This window comes from Thunnus maccoyii, chromosome 3 (genome assembly GCF_910596095.1).
Source record: "Thunnus maccoyii chromosome 3, fThuMac1.1, whole genome shotgun sequence".
Lineage (NCBI taxonomy): Eukaryota > Metazoa > Chordata > Actinopteri > Scombriformes > Scombridae > Thunnus > Thunnus maccoyii.
In genome coordinates, this window is record NC_056535.1 from 32,107,147 (window position 1) to 32,130,685 (window position 23,539).

The 23,539-nt window shown below is 38.2% G+C and overlaps 1 protein-coding gene across 1 annotated transcript in view; it reads right to left on the minus strand.

The window, feature by feature from the left end:
- ptprt (protein tyrosine phosphatase receptor type T) overlaps positions 1-23,539 on the minus strand; it is a 289,634-nt gene that overhangs the window by 157,082 nt on the left and 109,013 nt on the right. Inside the window, exon 11 of the mRNA XM_042406727.1 lies at positions 11,025-11,134. Coding sequence (XP_042262661.1) covers positions 11,025-11,134 — 110 coding nt within the window. The remainder of the gene's footprint in view (positions 1-11,024; positions 11,135-23,539) is intronic.

The following is a 23,539-nucleotide window of genomic DNA, read 5'->3' on the forward strand; positions in this document are numbered from 1 at the left end:
AAATGCTCATTAATTAAATATTTTTTTACTGAAAGCAAATTTAGTTCACTCACCCTCTAACACCACTACAATAGTGCTCATTATATTATTGAGATAAATAATCTTACTGGACTATTAACATGTATTTTACATTCAGGTATCATACTGTTTTTCATCAAAGCTAAGGTTAGGAAAGGGTTAAATTCTTCCTGTTGTAACCAGACTGTAACCAATAGCGATAGGTCAAAAGCTAGAATCACAGCACCCTCACAATATTTCTGTGGTGGTATTAAAAAAAATAGAAGGTCAGAAGAGCTGCAGAGGACATTCTCTTCCTTTTTTTTTTTTTTTTTTTTTTATTTATTGAAATTAAATGTTGCCCTCATCCCACTGCACTCACTCAGTGAAGTGGAAATATATTAAAGAATATTAAAAATAAACTCAACAGAGGCATAACTGGTTGTACAATTGGGGCGATAAAGAAAAGAAACAAACAAATAACCACAGCGGAGGGAGACCTGGCGTCAGCACCGAGGTAATAAGAGAGAAATGAAAAGGGAAAATATTAGAAAATGAAAATGAGCATTTGACAGGAAAAGACATCAAGGGATGTGCAGTTATGCCTCCCTCCTTCAAAAAAAAAACTAAGCAAACAGCTGGTTTGTAGTTTTTGGCCTTCGGGGTTCTCAGGGGACATGTGATTGGCTAGAGAGATGGCAGAGGAGCCCTGATTGGCTGCAGGGCAGGAAGTAGTGCCTGAGAGATTAGAGTGCAGAGGATAATCCTGCGTGTGTGAGTGACTTTGTGTGTATGTGTGTGTATGTGTGTGTGTGTCTAGGACCCCCACCCCTACAGAGGGTACGGGTCTGGATGGATAATCCTCTCTGACTATTACCCCTGTCTTTGTGTGTGTGTGTGTGTGTGTGTGTGTGTGTTCATGTGTCTAGGTGTATAATCCTCTTCTCTTTGACTACTGGCAGGCAGATTAGAGCCGTCTGGCTTCTACGGTTTCAGAATTGTTTTAAGAGACCAGTACTCGTTTATTCCCTTTGATATGTACATTGATTTTTTTCTTAATACATTATCTACATCTTTGTTTGTGTGTGAATGTTTGCTTGTTATTTTAGAAGCAACAATGTCCACAAAAATAACTACAAGCGAAGAATATTTATAAACTCATCCCCTCAAGAAAATAAGAGAGTATAATTAATCAAAACGGTTACAAATAGCTGCCAATCAAAAGTGCATTGATTATGCATTGTCACAAATGGGTTTAACCGTACTAGTTGCAGGTTACATGCTTATGTAAATTAACAGTCTCCTCTACAAAAAAGTCTCTGGAGCAAACAGCAGAAGAGACTTCTCTCCCTTTTTTGTTATTTTTATATTCTCAGCATTACTCTAGTCACATTTAAAGATGAACAGATGTAGAAGTTTGTTTTCGACTGATGCTGCCCTACAGTAGTTGAAGTAAATCTGGGAACCACGGTTGCAGGTAATGATGAGACATGGACAACTGATATTCTACACTAATTCACAGGGATATTAATAGTCCAGCTTAAATACTTGGGGCGTTTTCAAACCTTTAGTTTGTTTGCTCTGGTTCGGATCAGTGGATGAACCAAAATGCATCACTAAAAGTGGCTTGCTCATTGGTTAGTTGTGTCTGGGATGGCAGCAAGAACATAAAAACAGGAAGTAGATCCTGAAGAAGGTCCTATCTGCCCAAATACCAAGAAGGCAATGTAATTAGTTGCACTAGTCCAGGTTGGATCTCTATTCTCTCTCCAGCTCACTGCTAGCGACTGATTACTGCTAGTCATACTGTCATAGTAAACCTAGCAATTGGGTTCATTGTGTTTCATTGTGTTTGGGAACAGATGAAAACCATATCCTGAAAGGGTCTCAATACGGTTGTTTTAGTCCACACCCATGTTCAACAACAATGTTCAGATCTGCTTAAATGAATCATACCAAGTCCCCAAACTCCATCCAAAGATCTGAGAAGAAATGGCTCAAATGAAAAACCCAAAAAAGATTAAAGGATATGCTAACAGTCATAAGGCTTATATGGCATCATTTTGCAGGCTTGCTGTATTCCCTGGTGCTAATGTGTTGCTCAGTTTGTTAGAAAGAGGAGAGTCTCTTTTGGCTCATTTCCAGGCATATTGTTTTGACATGACGATCAAATTATTTCAGTGCCTTCGGAAAACAACGACCCCTCATATTTTTTTAATGCACATATTTTCACAACAAAGCTATTGAAGCTGATTATAACTCAACAGTTGTGACTAAACTGATTTACTTTACTATTTCTGGAGGTGAAAGCCCACATCTTTTTTAAAACATGACAACACTCTTGTCTCCTAGTCAAAAAAATATACTTATCTGAGAAACACTGTTGAGTAGAAGTGGTAAAAGACTCCTATCATCACATCATTGATGGGAAAATCACTGATTACAACCAGAGGAGGAAGAGTCAGTTAAATCACCTTCTGAACTCCACGCGCCCACACATGCACATCGCTTATCATTTTAAAAGTACAATTTGTTCTTCTTTTTTTTTTAAGCTTGAGATGTTCTAGCAGTGAGTTGAACCATGCAAGGCTGTAATAAATATTTGAGATTAATACAAACAAAAAAGGAAAAGTAGAGCTGCATTACTATCCACAAGCACACACGGATACACACACACATACAGGTGTAAGTGATACTGGGCCGTTCCCCTGCAGGCCGAACAGGCGGGGTGACAGAGTAAATGGGGTCAGCAGCTCAAGGACTTGAAAGCCGTACTAAATATAGTCCATTATTGACAGAAATGAAAAACAATACAGAGGGAAAGAGGAAAACAGCAGGAAGAGACAGAAGACGGATAAAGGATCAAAGTTCTGTTTTTCACTTTTGTTCATCAGTGAAGGTTCTGTTTCTATTTTTGACTAAGTTTTATAAGCAGCAATTATTTCTGTACATGCTTTCTACTGTTCTATAGAAACACTGGTTAAATCTTGTACCTATAGAAGCTGCTTCTATATGTGTGTGGGCTGTACTGTATTGTATGTGCTCCCCCTGTATTTTCAACTGCTGTTGAGCTATACTGCAGTAAAAAAACAACAACAACAACAACAACAAAAAATGCACATACTAATGGAGGGCAGTATTCTGCAGAGATCATCTCTTGCCGATCTCAATCAGTAGCCTGAGTGTGTGTGTGTGTGTGTGTGTGTGTTTCAGACTCAAAGTAAACTTCCTGTAAAAGACTGTGTTTAAGCTTTGAGTCTGGCGTTAGAAGCCAACTGAGGTCAAATCCCCAAACAACCTGCCTGTCAGTAAACAGTTTTCACGGTTGAGCAGTGTAGTTGTTCTTTGTTTAAGGACAAGACATCCACATGGTAAACTACTAGTTCAGCCCTTCTTGAAGATTTAGAAGATGGGACTGGAAATCTTCCGTCATAACTCCGACACTGACAGGTCTTTTGATACACCTGCTAACGCTGGTCAACCAGTAACGTTTCTGATGGTGTCAGAGGTGTCTATATATGAGTAAAATGGGACAATAAGCTCACTGATGATGAGTTAATATACAACCAAAATGTTTATTTTCATCAGTGAGTCAAAATCGTTAATTACTACAGTATTTAAACATAATTGCAATAATTGCGAATTATTTATTAAAAGTTACAGATTGGTCCTTTAAGGATGGATTAATATTACAGCAGTGAATGTCTGGAGTACTTTTAGCCTTAATAATGTTGTCTTACAAATACAGATCATTTCCGTTCATCAGTAAGTCAAAATCGTCAATTACTACAGTATTTACACATAATTGCAATAATTGCAAATTATTTATTAAAAGTTACAGATTGGTCCTTTAAGGATGGATCAATATAGCAGCAGTGAATGTCTGGAGTACTTTTAGCCTTAATATTGTTGTCTTACAAATACAGATAATTTCATATGCTAAAATCTAAAATTCCACATATTACTGAGGATTTCAACGTTTCTTATGAAACCATTTAAATTGTTATACTGCAGGAATCTCACAGACGCAGAAAACACTGGTGAACTCTGTCTTGCCATCTTTGAGTCGTCAGTTGCCTTGTTGGTTTTTTGAGGCGTCTTTAACTTCCTGTTTTGCACCACTGCTATCGCTCAGTAAACAGTAATTGGAATCAATAGCGAGATCACCTCAGGCGACTGCTGCTCTCATAATGAGAATCAATCATTCCTTTGTTCAGAAACCAGCAATAGGGCAAGAGAATGTAACAACTATATATCTGCTGTTTCTACAGAAGTCAAGAGCTTGGAACAGAGTAACTCACTGTAATAAATGCCAGACTGGTTGCCAGTATTGATTTTTGTGATTGATTAAAGGCCCTGTTTGAAGAGAAAAGAATTGGGGAGTAAAGTTATTCACACACAAGACCAGAACAGAATAACTATACTGTACTAGTAGCCTATCACTTTGGTGTGTTGGATTAAACAGCTCAAAGACTTGTCAGCAAAATCTTATTTTTTTCTTCCCCCCATGTTGCTGCTGGATATTGAGCAGCTGGAGGGTTGAATGCCTTGAAATATGTCACTGCATTAAGACAGATGATCACACGGGATTCAAGAGGTCATTATGTCTAAATTACATGATAGGTAATATATCAGTGCCTCCCAAAAATGACTCATATGGACGGTTGCTGATCTCCTACAGTTAAGGTTTGGTTACATTTTGATAAGTAAAACTATGTGGTTATGGTTAGCAAAAGATCACATTCATGGTTAAAAAAAACCCCATGATTTTTGGTATGGGGTTAGGGTTAGGGTTAGGGACACCAACCATAGTCTTTATCAGGGTTAGGGTTAGGGACACCAACCATAGTCTTTATTAGGGTTAGGGTTAGGGACACCAACCATAGTCTTTATTAGGGTTAGGGTTAGGGACACCAACCATAGTCTTTATCAGGGTTAGGGTCAGGGACACCAACCATAGTCCAACCAACCAAAGAAAATTAGTGTTGTCCTCAAACAGAGTAGATTTAAAACAAAATAATGAAAACCTGAAGATTAAAACCTGAATATTCAGTTATTTCCAGATTAGGACTAAACATGAAATAATTTGACTAATTGGTTGGTCCAACCGGATCAGCAAAGCTATGATTCCATGACTTGCTTCACTACTTTATTCTAATCAATGTTAGCACCAGCATCTGTTAAGCTAGCAGGGGTTCAGGAATAACTCTGCAGAGACCAGCAGGGAGGCAGACTAGCTAACAGAGAAGACCTGAAATGCCTGGACGGTCTGATGAGGCAGTCAAAGAAGGGATTGACAAGGTCATGATCTGTGTGTGTTTGAGTGTTTGTCTACTCTCTCATCTCAGCAACCATCAATATATGTGTGTATTTTCTGAGGTGCCGGAGAGGGAGAAGTCGCAGGGAGTCTTTCATGGCAGAATATATAGATTCATTTAAATCAATTAGAGTGGAAACCTTCAGTTTCACATTCAGCAGTGCTTATTTTCAAAGGTCTTTGACAGCTGCTGCGGTTTTATCATGACATTTCTTTTTTTTCTGCAGTATATATATTATACGTAAATGCTGGAATTCATTGGATTGAAACTCCTGTATTAAATATTTTTTCTGTTTAGTATATAAATCTGCAAGAAATTACAAATTAAAATCCTGATACAAGGGCAGCTTCTCTTGAAATCAAACACTGACCATCTATATCTGTTTAAAATCACCTATAGAACAAATTGAAGATTTAACATCTCATATTTTTAATTCCTACATTTTAGACTTAATTGCAGCTAAATCCAAACTGGCTCAAATCTACTGACCAGCTTGAGCACCAATTAAATTGCACCATGCCAGTTTAAGAAGATCAGAGTGAAAATCCAGCATCAATTTTAGTCTAATCTACTCTGTGAAGGAACGGAAAGACTTGAAATTAACTACTTTGTCCTCTTGCCATGATGTCAAGTTCATCCTAAATTCACCACTCACGCTCATTATTTTGGATTATAAATTTACAATTTGATGTATTCTCCAACTGATTGGCGGTGACCAGCCAAAGTGAAGGATGGGATAGGACTCATTTATCAGCAATTGTCTGCCGGCTGATGGGAATTTCAAACCTGTATGAGACTAAATGTCAGCTATAAGAAAGACATACTGACATAAGTGCCAATTAAATGTGCCGTGCCAATTTAAAAAGATTACAGTAAAACCTGCGTTAACTTTGTTACCGAGTTCTCCGATGTACAAAAGTTCCAGATACTTAAAATGTCTTAAAAAGTCCCCATTTCCCTTATAATTTTATGTCCAAAATAAAACGAAATTTGGAATAAAAATGGGACATTACGCCTAAATTATTGATTACAAATAAAAACAGATGACAGCACTTGATGAATTCTGGTTCTACAGACTAGCTTGTCTATATTTCAGAGATATAGATATAAAATACATGTCAGGCCATTATTTATTTGTCTATAGATCTGAGATTATAATTGCTTTTTGTGGCATGATTAGAATTAATGGAATTACTGCAGTGGTAGATCACGAGGCTTTGAGACCAAAAAAAAACCCCCAAAAAATGCTGTTTTAGAATCATCACTCCTCACGCCTGCATCCATTAAAAATACATATTAATAGTTCTCCAAATTTTTATCAATAATTACCCCCCCCTCCCCTTTACACTTCCTCCCTCCATCACATTTTCCCCAGACACCATTTATCCTTACTCAGATGAATAGAGGACAAGGGGGAGTGAGAGAGAGGGGGGCCTTGGTCCCTTTAGATCTCACCCAGATGTTTCCTTTAATCCTGTAATTAGCTGCAATTATAGTAATACATACGAGAGATGAAGTGATCATATTTGCACACTGAATTAATTCATGTAATCACGCTATATGATGAATACTCTTTCTTTCCAACACTTGCTCACTCGATACCTTTTATCTCCTCTCCCAGTTCTCTCTTCGTTCTTCTCATTCTCCTTATCTCTCCCCTAACAATTCTCCACCTCCACCCATCTATCTCACCCCCCACCCACCACCTCCTTCCTGCCTCCCTCCCTCTCATTGTCCATGGTGTAATTCATGCTTTCTGTCCTGAAAAGCGAGGGACACAGAGAGGATAAAAAAAAGAAAATACAAGAGACAACAGAGCAGGATAGGACACGACAAGAGCCCCTTTAGATGTTGCAGATGATGCCTTTAATCCTGTCAATAGCTGCAATTATAGTAATTATCTCTAATAGCAGCACATTGTGTTGAGACTCTGATATGTTTAACAGATGATGCTGAGACGTGCCGCCTCCGCCGGGCAGAGAGGGCAGGGAGCTTAGATTCATATTAATGAAACCGACACAAAACAAGGCGAAATTGATGATGGTCCCGAGAGGTTTATAGACTGCAGAGAGCGTTTTTCAAGCTCCGGGTCGAGGTCTAATGGAGGTCTCAGAGATGCTACTGAGTGGTCATTGTAGTGCGCAGGAAAGAGAGGAGAGATTGGAGATTGATGTTAGGAGGTAGACAGGGCTCAGGAGAAAATAGAGGCAATTATATGAGAGGAAGATGCTGCCAAAATAAGATGTGCTTCTGTTGATTTGTGAGGTTGAAAGATGAGTTGAAAACACGCTGCTAAAATACATCATATGCTCTCAATCGAGCCGCTATATGTGAAATATTTTTAGCAAAGAAGTGTGTTAGACATTACAAGCAATGATCTAAATAACCAAGCTGTTTCGGCTGTGCGCTTCCTCTAACATGACTCCTCAACTTGTAATGCAAAGCTGCAACTATAATTCTGCTGAAAAGATAAGTCGATTAATTAATTGAGCAGGAACTGAGCACTTGGTTAGTGTATCTAAGATACAATTATTGATCCAACTGCCTCTTGGGAACATTATGGCAAATGAAACCTGTGCAGGTTTGCTTATGTGTGGACAGAAAGCCTGTCAAGGACCTTTTTTTTTAACAGAAAATCTTTTTAGTCCTTTATCAAACAAAAATGCCAAACATTCTGTTTTCCATGCTTCTCAAATTGGCTGCTGTCCTTCTCTTTTATATAATTTTTTGTCAATGATTTGACATTTCATAGGTTAAGTGTTTGATTGAAAAAAAATAATGGATTTATGAATAATGAAAATATGCGTATGAGGTGTGTATTTTAAAAGTCATTTGTAACTGTGTGTCAGGATACACAAAGTCAATCTATTGGTTTTAAGTATGATCCTGTCATCAGAAGACAGCGAGAGCAGAAAGTTTAGATTTATATATCAGCAGAAACACAAAATGAACAATATGTGTGTCAAAATTTGAAGAGACATTTTCAAATTAAGAGAAGAGAGACAAAAGAGGGGCATTCTTTGGCAGAGAAAGGAGTGGACTTATATTAAAAGTCAAGACCGGGACTATTTATTTATACCATTTAGTATAGTTTTTACAATTTCTTCCCTGCTGAAGAACCTGTGAGGTCTATTTTCTACACTCAGGCCTCTTAAGACAGACTTATCCTGACCCTAACCATGACCACCTAAACCTTAACCTTAACTTTAAAATAAAGCTTCACCCTAAAAATAATGATTTACAGTTAGGGGACTTGTGTTTTGTCCCCATAAGTGAGGCGAGTCCCCACAACATGACTGTGTAAACAGATTGACGTCCCCACAGCATAAGAAATACCTGGACCACACACACACACACACACACAAACACACACAAACACACACACACTAATAGCCCTGCCAGGTCTTAGTGTGAGGTAGCTCCTTGATGCAGTGATATAAGAGGCAGACAGGAGACAGAGAATGGGTCAATAATTCATTAGATAGAAGGCTCAACTCAACTTCAACCCGAATAAACCGTCTATAACCACACACACACACACACACACACACACACACACACATACACATACACACACAAAAGTGTACACCCACGTGTCTCAATCTGTCTCTCTATCTCACTCTTTCCCAAACATTGTCTCAAGGGCTGTCAGAGGATAAGTCTCTCTTCCACTTTCTTTTTATTTTCACGCCCCTACTTTTCTCGTTGTGCTTCCACGAGAATTTACACGCACTTTTAAATCGCTGCTCGTATCTAATTTTATTACGAGTGTTCGTATCTATTCCTGGATGTAGCTCATATTTGATAACGATGTGACCTGACAGGGATGTGCAAGATTAAAATATGAAAAACACAACACGGTTTCCATTGATTTAAACAAAGTTCCTGCCTTGTATATTATCTTCATATATATTTATCAAGTGGTTTTCTTAAAAAAATGGTGTTGCATGTTTTCCTTTATGACGTTGCTTGGTCAAGCTGCTGTGATGCAGCATTATGACAACTACTATATCTCAGGCAATGACATTAGATTGACTTTTTGCCACATTTTCTACTTTATGAATTCAATTACACCTTGCAAAATACATAATACTGCCAAAGGTATAAAGATACCCCTGTCCAACATGTTAGGGGAAGGCCACTTCCTGTTTAAATTACAATGACTTGACTGTTCTGCACAGAGCCCTAACCTCAACACCTTCCAACACTGCTGGCATGACTTATAATGGCAGATCAGGGCTAACCGCTATATCATGATATCAGTGGCAAACCTCGCTAATGGTCTTGTGGCTGAATGAAAGCAAATCCCTGCAGCTCGGTTCCTAAAATCACACTGACAGCCTTTCCAGAAGAGCGGAGGATGTTATGGTGGTTGCGGATTGAGATGTATCTAGTTTCCAAATACATTCGGCGTACAGCAGGTCACATGTTTTGGGATACAATTTAGAAATTAAATTCCATGTGGTTCAGATCAGTTCAAAAATAATTTCCACCCAAATCTTCCCATGTGTAACTTGTTTGGTTGGCCCTTGCCAGTGGCGATGGTAGAGATCTTAGTGGATTTTGGCTGCAGATGGACAGACAGACACTGCTGCAGTTGTAATAAGGCAGAACGCTGCAGGAAGGCCAGCCGAGGTGAAATGAAAGTTCTCAGATATGAGATCAGCATTAAACCTGAGATCTAACCTGCAACCCTCTGCTTCACACACTGTTACAACCCAATGGTTTCAATCCTCAAAAATCTGAAATGATATCTACTTGAAGTGAAAAAGAAAAAAAAAAGAAACATTCACCTTTGTATGTTTTGAGTGTGTTTGTCAGTAAACTTTGATGCACTCCAAGCAGATCATGGTCGTGTCAAAACATTAAGTATTCAACCTCCAAACCTTTAGTCTTTTTTTGTACATCCTTTACATTCCAGTGGCCTTGAAACAAACCACTGTGAAGCTTTTTTTTTCTTAAAAAGTTTCCTTCTGCCTTAAAATCATGTGAACTGAAGTAGTACTGAATAGTTTGTTCATTTTTTTAATAAGGTGCTGCTATGTAAATCTAACTGAATCAACTTCTCTGAACTTTAGTGACACATTTGATGACCTTAAAACATTAATTACAGTCAAGTTAACAAGCAGCACAAGTGAGGTTTGATGTTTACTTACATTAATTATCTAAGTTTTAACAAATATGTATCAAAATAAGTATTCGTCAAACAAGTCTCTTCAAACTTAAACTTCATTTAGGAGCAATTAAGTTAAATTGAATAAGTTTAGTGAACTCAACAAGTCAATCAACTCATCATTTCAAGTCAAAAGACATTAAATAGAAGGAGAAACGTAATTCTGAAATAAGACATAAACCTGTTACTAGAAATTTGAAGTTAGCTTGATATTAATAAGAATTTAATTGATAGTAAAAAGTTGATCTAATTGCATTCTGTTAATTGTTAAGGGTTATTTGATTTCACTAAATTCTAGGATGAGTTATCTGTCAATATAGTCCAATAAAACACAACAACACCAGCCTCAAAACGTGACCACAGACTAAAATCTCTGTCAAGAACTGAACATCATGTCTACAAAGACAATCTTTAACAGAGGGGCTGTTGTACTGGATTGCAGCAGAATCCACAGGTGTTCCTCATAATCTATCCAACACCCTCACACTTTGAAACTACCTAGTACATGGATTTTAAACCAATAACATCCGACTGACCTCATACAGTGTGATGACCCCATTGGTCTCGTTGGGAGCTTTCCACTGCATGAAGATCTTTTCCTCGTAGGGCGTATTCTGCAGAGACTCCATCGGCACCGAGCCAGGCACTGCAGAGACAAGGTGTACACAAAACATTATAATGCATCCTGACATAAATAAGTACTCTTATATTTACTGTCTGTATTGAGTGCAACAAAAGCTTTGGCAACAGCTGAACTGAACTCTGGTAAAGTTTGAAGTAAATTCACACTTTGATGTGTGATAATGCACAACCCCCCCTGTTTGTAGTGTAAAACAGATTTCCTGCCAAAATCTAATTTAGTGGCACAGAGTGTTAAACAGAGTAGAGGCCAATGGAAGCTACTAATCATCTCGGCAACAATCATATTTATTTATGGTGTCTCTTGTTGAATCTCGGAATAAAAGTGTTAATGATTTACTCGCATTACAACGAGGAACTTCAGCAAAACATCTTACGAGAATAAACTCTATAAAAACTCTTGACTCCACACTGTGGTCATTAAACTCATTATGAAATACAGCAAAGTTAATATATATCCACATATATAACACCAACAGTACACTGTATACTCAATGCAGCCTTCTCTTCCTGTAGCATGTGCTAAATTTTGATGTCCTAAACATCCATGAAATACTGGATATTACCTCTGTTATAAATAAAGCAGCGCAAATGTGAAACTGGGGGAAGACTGAAAGGAGATTGGGAAGAAAAGTAAAAGTAAAGTAGGCAAAGAAAGATAGACAGGCAAAGAAAAGTGGGCAATACATTATGCTTATTAAATTTCACTTCAGTTTCTCATCATTTAATTCTATTATTTGATGTAGCAAAAGTTTCAAATATCTGGGAACCTGCTCATCAGGAATATTAAGTTACTCAAAATCTAATTCTGGGCTTTTTCCCTGTGAGGCAGAATGAGACCTGCTGCTTGCTCCAGAAAAAAAAAAAATATATATATATATCATGAAGGGCATTTGCGACAATTAAGTATGACAAGGTATTTCATTATATTTCTTACATTCTCAAAGGCTGAAGTCTATACAGTCTATACATTAGGTTTTTTCTTACCAGTACACAGTGAGTGGTACTTTATGAAAGTCCAACACAGACTGTTAATTCAAGTTATATGAAGCCAGACAAAGAACGTAGCAATGCGTCAGTTAGGGGTTTTGCTCAATCAATTATTCAATCACATTAAAATGTAGATTATTACTTTGTACTGAATGTAATTTCCAGTGAGAAAAGTCCGTCAGAGCTTCTGCTGGGTTTTATAATCAGCTACAATGCTTCAAAACACACATTGAAGTTGTCCTGGTCCTGTCTGGTCTCAATGGCTTTCTGGGTTTTGGTTGTATGTGTCCCTCCTGTGTTCCTATACTTCCCATCAGCCTCGTCAGCCCTGCCCTACTCACCATGTTTCCCTCAGCCAATCAGCTCCTTGCCTTTTATACCGTCTAGTCACCTGTTCCCTACCTCCTTGTTAATTCAGTTTGTATTTAAGTCCTGTTATTGGATCATCCGTTCTGTTTAGTTTTGCTTTCCCTGCACTCCTGAGTCCCAAATAAAGATAAATTCTTCCGTTTCTGTGCCTGCTGTCTCCTGATTCAAGCCCACCTGCTCTGTTCCATGTAACAGTAGGTACGTTTAACCATGAGTTTTGACTCTCAGGTATTTCTGTAATATTGTGCAGCTCAGCTGTAATTTGTGAAATTAAACCAGTCTCGTCTTAAAACGAACAGGAGACAGACAGACCGCAATTATGTCATGTAGAGATAAATCTTGAAGCGGTCCTGTAGACAGTGAGTAATGGAACGACTGCTGAGACAAAACGACAGCAGCCGCAGTGATTTTCTTGTGTTACGGGCACTTTTTCTGACTCACCATTGGGAGTCCTATATTCAAATCAAACTCACTCGGATGGAATACCTCAGACGAAAAGTCTATTAGCTTACAAAGTCAATTATTAATTCAATGTCAATGGACCAGTCGTGTCCTGCCGGGGGAAAACTTTGACCTGATGTCTTGATGCTCTGATATCCAGTTAAGGGAGGCGTATTTAGACAGTGACATGTTCTTTCTGTTGGGTTGAAACAATGAGTTTGAGTTTATGGTGTTAACTTTAAGCTTTAATTTGAAACTTCCCTGAACTTGACTCCAAAAGAAGGATGTGATGTTAAGTTTCTGATCCTGTGAGGAAGGGTAAATACATGCCTGTAGGGTCATAAGACGGCACTGCACATCTCTCACTCTCATTCACACAAACAAATGGATGTCAGACAAGTTTACTATCGTACACAGATGTTGTCGTTGACTCATAGTAAAAATCTACCTAGTAACAAGAGTGTGAATGTGTCAGTGTTTTCGGTTCGAGACAGGCTTTCGCACATCTTTATGAAGGCATGGAGACAGAGAAGAGGTGTCAGGCACCTTGCCAGGGAGTGAAGCTGTCAAACACAAAAACACACCCAAAAGTTACATCATCTTGCACACAAAAACAGACACACACAGTTGCACACATTCACACCTTACACTAGACTCATGAACACAATAGTGCTTGTGCACAGTGCACACTAAGGGGTGTGAATTGTTCTAAATGTTAGAAGAGGGAGACAGACAACGATACGGTGTCTGGGACAGTAGAGAAAACGAAGCAATGGATAAACTGACCACATATGGGAATCTAAATGACTTTCTCGCCTGGAAAAAAAGTTAAAACTTAATAAAGTGACATATTAACTGTGAAAATACTAACGCTTATAGCCTGGCTCAATATAATCTCCACCATGATGCCATTGCTGCAGGTGTTAGACCATATTTGGTGACCCATCAAGTTCTGTGACTCCTCAAGTCTAAACCAACCTAACCAACACCACAGGTCACAGAATCTAATGGGCCACCAAATACGGTGTATCACCTGTTGGTGCAAATGCATCCTGGGATACCCAGTCAGCTACCGATGTAGCCAAAAGCCTGCAGTCAAAACATGCTGAAGTGGCTGAATAACACCGGCGGTTAAGCAAGTAAGACCCTCGAAGAAATCCACAGTGACAACCAAAACCATGAGGACATATTGGTATCTTATGTAGAGTGGGGGAAAAAAGAATTGGGACAATGGTTGTTAAGTCTAGGACAGTTGCAGGACGCTAAGGAAAAAGGTTAATTTCAAGCCCTGAGTGCCAGGAGGGCAAACTGACTGTAATGTGTTAAAATGCATGTGTGTGTGTGTGTGTGTGTTTGTGTGCATTTTCTGCCTCTCACTACTTATTTTCTCTCCTCACTTTCCTCTCTTCATGATAATTCAGCAATCACAGGAATATTTTATATTTTCTACCATGCTGAGATCTCTGGCTGTGTTATTGGCTGTGCATAATGTCGGTGATGAAGGAAGTTAAGCTTATTCTGCCACTCGCACTTCACTGCAAGTCATTGTGGATGAGAGTGTCTATTAAATGCCTGCAATGCAACACAGAAATGGGTCTGACAATGGCAGGAAGCCTTTATTGCTCCTTTTCGTCTTATGCACCTCAGCTGGAAAAAAAAGCTTTTCAAAAAACATCCTGTGAACGTTCAGCTGTTTGCAGCAACAAATTGAATCTAACAAAAAAAAAGACAACCTCTGCTGTGGGGAGTTTCAAAGCCCTCCTGCTATTTTTCAAGCAATAGAATTGTGGCATGGTCTGGCTTTAAGATTCAGAGCATCAGAGAGCACAGGTGAGTTCTTGATAGGACGGGCTTCTGGGTTGTTACTTACAAATCACAGCCTAGTAGTTTTAAAGACAGTCAGGAATATCCTTTCAAAACAAAGATTTTGGGGGATTTTGGACTTTTAAGCAATCATGTTTTGTTTTTTTTTTGTTTATTTAAGTCAACAAGCAACTTGGGGCTACAAAACAAGATGTGATGGAGCTTATTAACTGTACAGAGTTTTAACATGTCACCTGCAAAATGAGGGTTTTTTTGTGTTTGCTTTTTTTGTCAGTGATTGTAAGTATTGCGTATGTGCGTGTGTATAAGTGTACATGTTTTTACATATGACATAAAGACATAAAGAAAACCACCTTTGACCCAAAGGTCAGGGGTCAAAGCCCCTACATGAACCCAGAGATATGGAGATGCACACACACAGTATACACACATAAACTCAAACACACTATCAGACTGTCAGATGTCTGACAGAGGAATATTTTGATTAGTAATTCCAAGGTGTTGATTAAGGCTCCAGTCTGTGGAGCATATCAAATTACACTAACAAAGAAATGCAATTAGACGCTGCCATTTCTATTCAACACCTTATCACTCACTCATGTGTGTGCATGCTCGTCTTTTATGATGCACAACGTCTACCTGGATATCTGGGTGGCACCTCTGTATGTGTGTGTATGTGTAAGTGTATGCAAACCTTCTATGACTCACAGTGTACCCTGACATCTGCTTTCCAGCATGTATGTGAGTGTGTGTGTGCATCATGACTCATATGACATATGTGTGTGTGTGTGTGTGTCTTTCTGTCTTTGTGTGTGTTCCCGTTCACCTTGTTGGCTGAGACAGAAGAAAACAGGTTTCATTGAACAGATAACGGCAGCTGTAACACATTAATCATAACTTGATTAAATTCCACCATGTTGCACAATGAATGGCTTGCTTTATTAAGCCAGCGCTATCTCTCTTTCTCTCACTCTCATATGTATCTATGTCTCCCTCTCTTGCACTATTTTTACTATTCCTATTAACCCCTTGCATTTTTTTTTAATTCAAATTGTCTTTACAGGCATAATCTACTTTTTCTCCCTAGCTTTTATTTCTCTGGCTCTCTCTATCAGCCAGTATCCATGTTTATATTATAATAAGCAACAGCAGACCTGTTTGTTCATATGGAAATTTTGACTTTTATTCTGTGTTTGAGTTTAGAGCTTTGTAGAAGCGATTTTCAAGCAAAAGCAAATTAAAGAGTAATGCTTATTGGTGATGTTGGGGATTAATGGCACTACATGCAATTGAGATAGAAGTGAGTATTTTGCAGCAGTGTGGTGGCAGTTAAAGATACAAGGTCGCACTATGAGTTCCTGTAAAATAGGAAGTTGTGTTCCTTTCTTATTGTAGTGATTGAATGGTCTATTTTAATTGTTCTCTGCAGTTTGTGGTTGTTTTAAGTCTAAAAATTGTCATGTCAGTGAGCTGTCAAATCGAATATGATTACTCTGTTTTATTATATATGTTTATATTATTAATGTCTGTTTTTAAGAAAATATTTAAAACCAGTTTTACACTAAAAAACACAAATGTATCATCCCGACAAATCTCTGACTACCATGCCTGTAAACACACATGGGGTTCCAACTCCAAATGTAGTGTAAAATAAGTTTCCACAATACATGAGAACAGGACTGAACTTGGAAAAAATGACCATCCTGTATTTGTCTGTTTCTGTAGATGGTACATTTTCTTGTACCGCAAAGTGTGTAAATTCCCCTGTAAATTAAGAAGGAAATAACCAAAAGGAATGAAAAGCACTGCATCGTCTGTATAAGTGGTGACCTAAAGGAGCACAGTATCACTGTGATTGATTTATCAAACCCCCTTAAACCCTGTTTGTTTTGTTTTTCAAATGAGTCTGCTTATTGTGAAGCCACTAATATCAATATTAGTTGCATCATAATGTAATGCAGCAGATATAAAAAGATCCTGTCTGACAAGAATTCTAATATTTTGACAGCATTTATTTGCCATTAAAAAGCCCTATAATACAATTTAATGTAGTGCCATCAGTCATTTTGTAAGACTATCATTTATCTTCTTTTTTTTTTTTTTCATTTCAATTGATGGCTCTCTCATGTTGGGATGAAACACCTCATTTAGTATCATGTTCACATGTGGAAACATCCAGTAATCCATGTCAGATTAATAATTTTAGAAAGTCATTCTTCATGTTGTTCAAGACTTCATCGGTTTGGAGGATCCCAGAGGGAATAAAACCAGGGAGCAAATAAACACATCTTGATGAAAAGCTAGCAGGCAGGAGTTAGCAGCCGTGCTGCTGGTCTGGATTAAGATTACATGACACATTGTCATATAAGGATTACAAGACAGACTGTATTAGTTGTCACGACCAGAGACAATATTGAATGTGAACAATATTTGTTTTTTTTCTAAAAAGCTGCTTGTTTTTGAGCTCTGGGTTGATGGGGTTCTTCAAAGTCATCACATTTTATCACCTTGTTTTTAAAGAAAAGTAGGACTGTTTGCACAGAGCAGGTGTTTTGTATGATAAGGTATCTTTTTTTCCCCAGATAGCAGATGTTATATTTATATGTGAGTGAAACATCTTGTTTTTAACATGTTAAAATATGTTCACATTCAAATATCACACAGCACTGGCATTAAAAGTAGGTAACAACAAACAAGTTGTAGTTATAAAATACAGGCTTGTAAAAGTCAAATGTTCACAATCTTTGAAATATTATGACTTTTATGAAGTTAACCTGAAACAGATTTGTTTTCTCTACAAGCTTTAAAGAAAGTAAAATACAGAGCAGAACAATCAAGGCTCAGTTAACAGTAGTTAGTTCTTTCTCTTTTGTTCTTTTTCTCGCTTACTCTGACCTTCATGAGTCGAGAATATTCTGTGATCCTTGATATGTCAAATATATTACTAAAATGATTAAAGACACAGAAATAATAAATGCACTTCAACAACTTGAAATGCACTTTGATTTTTTTTAATGTGACAGCTGTTGAGAGAAAAAAACAAAAATTAACAAAAGCTAATGTCTCTGTTTTTGTTTTTTTCTTCTACTGCAATCTCAGAAAAGACCCTGTGCTCTGAAGATAAAAGGATTATTCAATCTCAATGACTGTGATTGTCCTCTGAGTGAGGAGATCGTTTTTCTCTTTGATAGAAATGGGGTTGTTTTTAAGAATATTAACATGTCACAAACAAAGGGATTTGAGATCAGTATTTTGATATTTAAAATACATGCCGTTCAGCCACTGATAGGATATCCAACTTAATAAATAAACACAACACGAATGGAGTCATTACTATCAATAGTGGAAGTTACATCATATTATGGCTTTTATCTAGAACAACACTTAACTTGTAAAAAAAAAAAAAGTCAATTCTCTGGAAACCATATCTGACTCATGTAAGTTCACTGGAAGCCAGCTGTGTTCATGAGGACGGAAATATATTCACTGCATTTGTTAGTCCTCAAGGAAAGACACAATGTTTTCTGATGAGTAACACTCACTTTTGTTTGTTTGCAAGAAAACCACACAGGGCACCTTTAAAGTTACTTTTTGACAACGCTATCAAATGCTGGACACAGACAAAAGTAATAAATGTAAAAGTAATAAATGATTTTGGACACAGCTTACTATCAGTCTTATGGTGTGACAGCTGTAATCTATTATGTTTTTTTTTTTCCAGCAATACAAAGCATCAAACTTTCTCATGAAGGACATTTTAACTTGTCATAGCAGGGAAGGCACAAGTTAAACTAATAATATTAATGATGGCTCTGTGGTTTGCTAGTGAGTCATTCCAGTAAGTTAGCTCTTTCTCAGCTTACTTCCATTCACTTATTGTAGTAGGAACTAAACTGAGCACAAAAAGTAAGGAACTTTGTGTTTGGTAGATTATTTCTTTGTTGTAACAATGCTTCTTGGCAATAAACCCTGAGTATGTGGGTTGCACCCATGAAAAATATGCCAAATCTTCTCTACCAATGCCAAACAGGTTATTCTGCCATTGACTCTTGTTTGGTGTTTGGTGGATTGGATGATTGAAGTTTGAAGAAACAAGACATATCGGCAATTTAACAATTTGTTCATTTAACAAACAGGAGCCTCAGTAGTGTGTGTAAGAACCATACACAGCCACAACAGCCTGGCACCTCCTCTTCATGCTGGTCACCAGCCTGGTCACACACTGCTGTGGGATGGCATCCCATTCTTCAACCAGCATTTGTCTCAAGTCAGCCAACATGGTTGTGTTGGTCACTCTGGCACGAACAGCACACCCAAGCTCATCCCACAAGTGTTCAATGGGGTCGAGGTCAGGACTGCTGGCAGACCATCCATCCTCTCCACTCCCAAATTCTGGAGGTAGTCTCTGATAGACCCCACAAACCGACAAATCATCCAATCGACCAAACACCAAACAAGAGTCAATGGCAGAATAAGCTGTTTGGCATTGGCAGAGAAGATTTGGCATATTTTTCATGGGCGCAACCCACATACTCAGCTCTGCTGCTCATCCCACAAATGCATATTCCTTACAAATGTGACACCATTTAAAAGGGAAATAAACAGGCTTTCCAACGGTATAAGATTTATTGCCAAGAAGCATTGTTACAACAAAGAAATAATCTACTAAATGCAAATTTCCTTACTTTTTGTGCTATGTTTATTTAGTAGAACTGCAACATTTACCTGCGGGTGCAGCTGCGATAGAGGGGTTAAACAATTTCCTCAAAGGCAATTGGATGATAGTTTGTTGATAACTGCAATATAATGCAAAATAGTTGCATTACATAATTCTTAGAAAACAAAGTTGGCAGAGTGTGTGCTGAAGAGGTGAGACAGCTGCACTGACTTCCTCTGGCACATGTTTGATAAATAAGAAGCCTGGCAGTAAAGCAGCTGTATTGAGCTGACCTGACAGCTACCTGACAAATAGGTGTTTCATGGTTAGGTTAATAGGCTGGTGTGTACAATGAGTGGACATGACATTTGTCTCTGAGGCAAGCTTGTGTGTGTATTCGTGTTCGTGTGGTTTCAAATTGTCTGCTGTCATTATGAACGGATGAACAACTGGAGGAAAATGGAGAATAGAAGAGGGGGAAACAAACAAAAATAATGCACAAATACTTGCAGACCCACACAAATATACAAATATACATGAATACACACATGTGCAAGTTATGTACAGCTGACTGCAATGTGTCCTTTAGGTGTCAACAGTCAGATAAAACTGAAAACACCAACCGGGTGTTTGAATCTAATAGACAACTATTGTCACTGTGGTTTTTTTGTATCTATAAAGAAATGTGTATACTCTTTCCTTTGTGTGTTTGTGTGAGACTGTGCAGGATCAAACTGTTCATACACTCAGTAAGAACATTTCTCTGTAAACTCTCCCCTAACTCACCGCTGCCAGCTTTATATCATCGAGATTAAAACTTTAATCTCATTCAACCATTTCTACTTTCTGACTTTTCCATTACTTTTTTGAACTTTTATACACCCTGGGACGCAATTACCATTGTAGTGGCATGCAGCTGAACAAAAGCAATCAGTTTCTAGAGTAAACATGGGAAATCCCAAACTCCTAAACAGCATGGCTCTAAGAAAGAGACATCATTTACTACAATAATGCATGTGTCAAATTAACAGTACTGGATGCCTCACAGTGAGAAAGCTAAAAGGTTCATGACTTACTGTAACACTGACTCACTCTGTGTGCATGGGAATATGCTGGAAACCTTAAGAGTGCTGCTTCCAGTATGAAAACCAATTAAGAGGGACATGACTAAAGCCTGAGAAATTCTGAGATTAGTTATAATCTAGAGACTATGGGAATATGATATTTGTTTTATCAGCATTGAAAGTTAGCTTCACATATTTTCAAGTTTGTCTTAAAACAACACTGATATGCCCGTATGTATACCAAAAGAGTTACTGGTTGCTGAAATCATTCCTCAGGTCTATACTGGCCATGAAGACTCCTTAATGCAATAGTGTAAGTGATGGGGGACAAAGTCCACAGTTCTCATTCAGTTTAAAACTGCACACAGATGTTTAGGTGAAGCTAATATGAGGCTTCAGCAGTCTGACAACAAATCTATACCTATAAATTATAAATTAAATAATCATTTTAGGGGCAAATTCCATCTTTGCCTTTTTCTTACAGTTCCTCCAATATCATTCAGCAGGGAATCACTGTTTCAGAGAAACAATAAGAGGGAATTTTGTACTAAAAAGACTGTAACTTTGAAAGATCTCCAACTGATTTGTCGAACTGAGAAGCTCCAGCTAAACTTTGAACTTTGTCCCTCATCACTTATATTAAGTTAGGAGGGGATCTCTTAATGTCAAGTATGGACAGAAGGAAGGATTAAAGTGACCAAAAAAGCTGTAAATGTAACTATTGGCATGTGAATGTTGCAATTCAAGATAGGAAAACCCATATGTGCATGTGTGTATGTGTTTGTGTGTTCCTGTGCACCTTAGTGGCTGAGACAGAAGAAAACAGGTTTCATTGAAAAGATAACGGCAGTTGTAACACTTTAATGTGTGTGTGTGTGTGTGTGTGAGAGAGAGAGAGAGAGAGAGAGAGAGAGAGAGAGAGAGAGAGAGAGAGAGAGAGAGAAACTGCTTCATTTGCAGGAGCCCCAGCTCTATAAAGCCATTACCGTACAAACAGCAATTAGCCTCCGTGTGAACAATTGCTGTTCTGTTCCCTAATTACTGAATTACAATCAGGAGATTAACGATGGTTAAATAAAAAACAATTAAGAACAAAACAATTAAGTTTTTTTTTCCCCTTCCCCCCTGAAGCCATTGCTACTCCCCAGTCATGTTAGCTCTTTTTAAAGGGCTCAGAAAACATGCAGTATGTGTGTGTTCAGCGAGTAAAGGTAGGAATTTCTGGCTGCAATATGATGTTCCCCAGAAGCTAAATTCAGAGGATATTAGTTATGAGATCAGGAGAAGAACAGCGAGCCCTGAGGAGGGTGGGAAAGAGATGAGAGATGCGGGATCATTAGAATGAAGTTTTTATCCTGCTTATCAGGCATTGCTCTAATGGAGTCGAGCTATTCGAGTTTATCGCAGGCATGTTGTTGAGAGAAATGTGAAGCATCAATGAATTATTAGAAGAAGTGGCTGGGGCAAACACTCTGTTCTGAATCAATACAACATGGAGCCCAAAGCAAGAAGGAGTTTAAAATGTTGTTGTTCTGCAATAATTTCAACTCCTAGGGTACATTTATTTTTTGAGGTGTTAATAACTATGTTGGTAAGTCCTGTATGACTTCCTCCTCAAGGGCACAGTGATAAGGCATGACTGTTACTTGGTGCAATTTCAGATGTTGCAGGGATCGATAATGTGATCCTGTATATTATATACTATATATATACTGTAGGTGTAATGTGTCTCTAATGGCTACCCTGTTCCCTCAGTGTAGTCACATGTTGCTTTAGTTAGTTTCTGTAGCTCAGTTAAAGTAGAATTATTCATTTTTCTGAACATCAGAAGATACAGGTGACAGATACATGGCAACCACTATACCATCTGCTTCCAAAGGTTTTATGGTGTTTTAGCAAACAATAACCTATTTTTACATCCAGGAGCCACAGAGCAGCATTATCATGTGATGGGAAACATGTCTCAACAAATGGAAGTCCACTGTTCACTCTCCTTTGAGTTCTGGTTTAGTCTCGGCTATCTGCGAAAAAACCAATCTGGCTCTTTAGATGTTATTTCTCTCTTTCTTTCTTTCTTCTCCAGTGTAATTATCAAGGTTAATAGTAAGTCAATAAGCGTGTCTTAAGACCAAAACAATGGAAAAAAAGAGGCTAAACAGCTCTATATTGCTCCAACTCAATATGAGCGACTATTTTATTGGTTTCTTTTGGTGTTATTATCAAAAGTATTGATTAATTAAGGGGATACTGTCTAAACAGAAACTTAATAGAGATGAGAACAGTTTGAACAAGCCAATCTGCAATGGCTATTCCTTTCTCGTGAGTTTCTTAAAATATAAGATAAAGACGATTGAAACCTTACATCAGAACACAAGTTAAAAGGCCTCTTTGTTGTTTAAATTTCATCTCCATGTGCAGTGGTAAACAATTATTGCTGTAACGTTTCTGCTCTACAGTTCCCAAACCATGTGTCAATCAAGCAGTGCGGGTTATACTGGGACATCCTTTGTAGCAGTCGGCTGGTGGTTAAGCCGGGGTGTCAATCAGAGTCTCAGTCTGACAAACTATAATTTAAGGTTTATAGCCAGCAAAACCCTACAAAGGAACCGATACAGATACCAACCTCCTAAACTCCAACTATTCCTACATACAGTGTCCTGTTCAACCCAACCCCAGAGTCGATTGCTCAGTCTTATCAGTCTGTGTCACTATGTACAAAAGTTCTCTGCTCAGTCGAGACTTTCTTGGTTTCCACAATTACTCCTCAGAATTGTAGCTCCCCAAATTTAAACAGAGTAAATCCCCCCGTCAGAGTGCAGGTTCGCAATCTGCTCGGGAATGGACGGCCAGAGTAATGAATGGATAGTGGTTGGTGGGTAAAAGGTGTGGTGAGTGAAGAGAAGTCGGCCTAACAAACGGCAAACTTTTTTGATGTCCTGCCAGGGGTCGGCAGGCTAGCGGTCGGACCTCTTCCCTGTGTGTATCGGCTTGTAAGTAGGTGCCATACTGCTTTTTGAACTCACTCATTCATCCGTCTATGGATGTTTGTGTGTGTGACGTGGGGGGG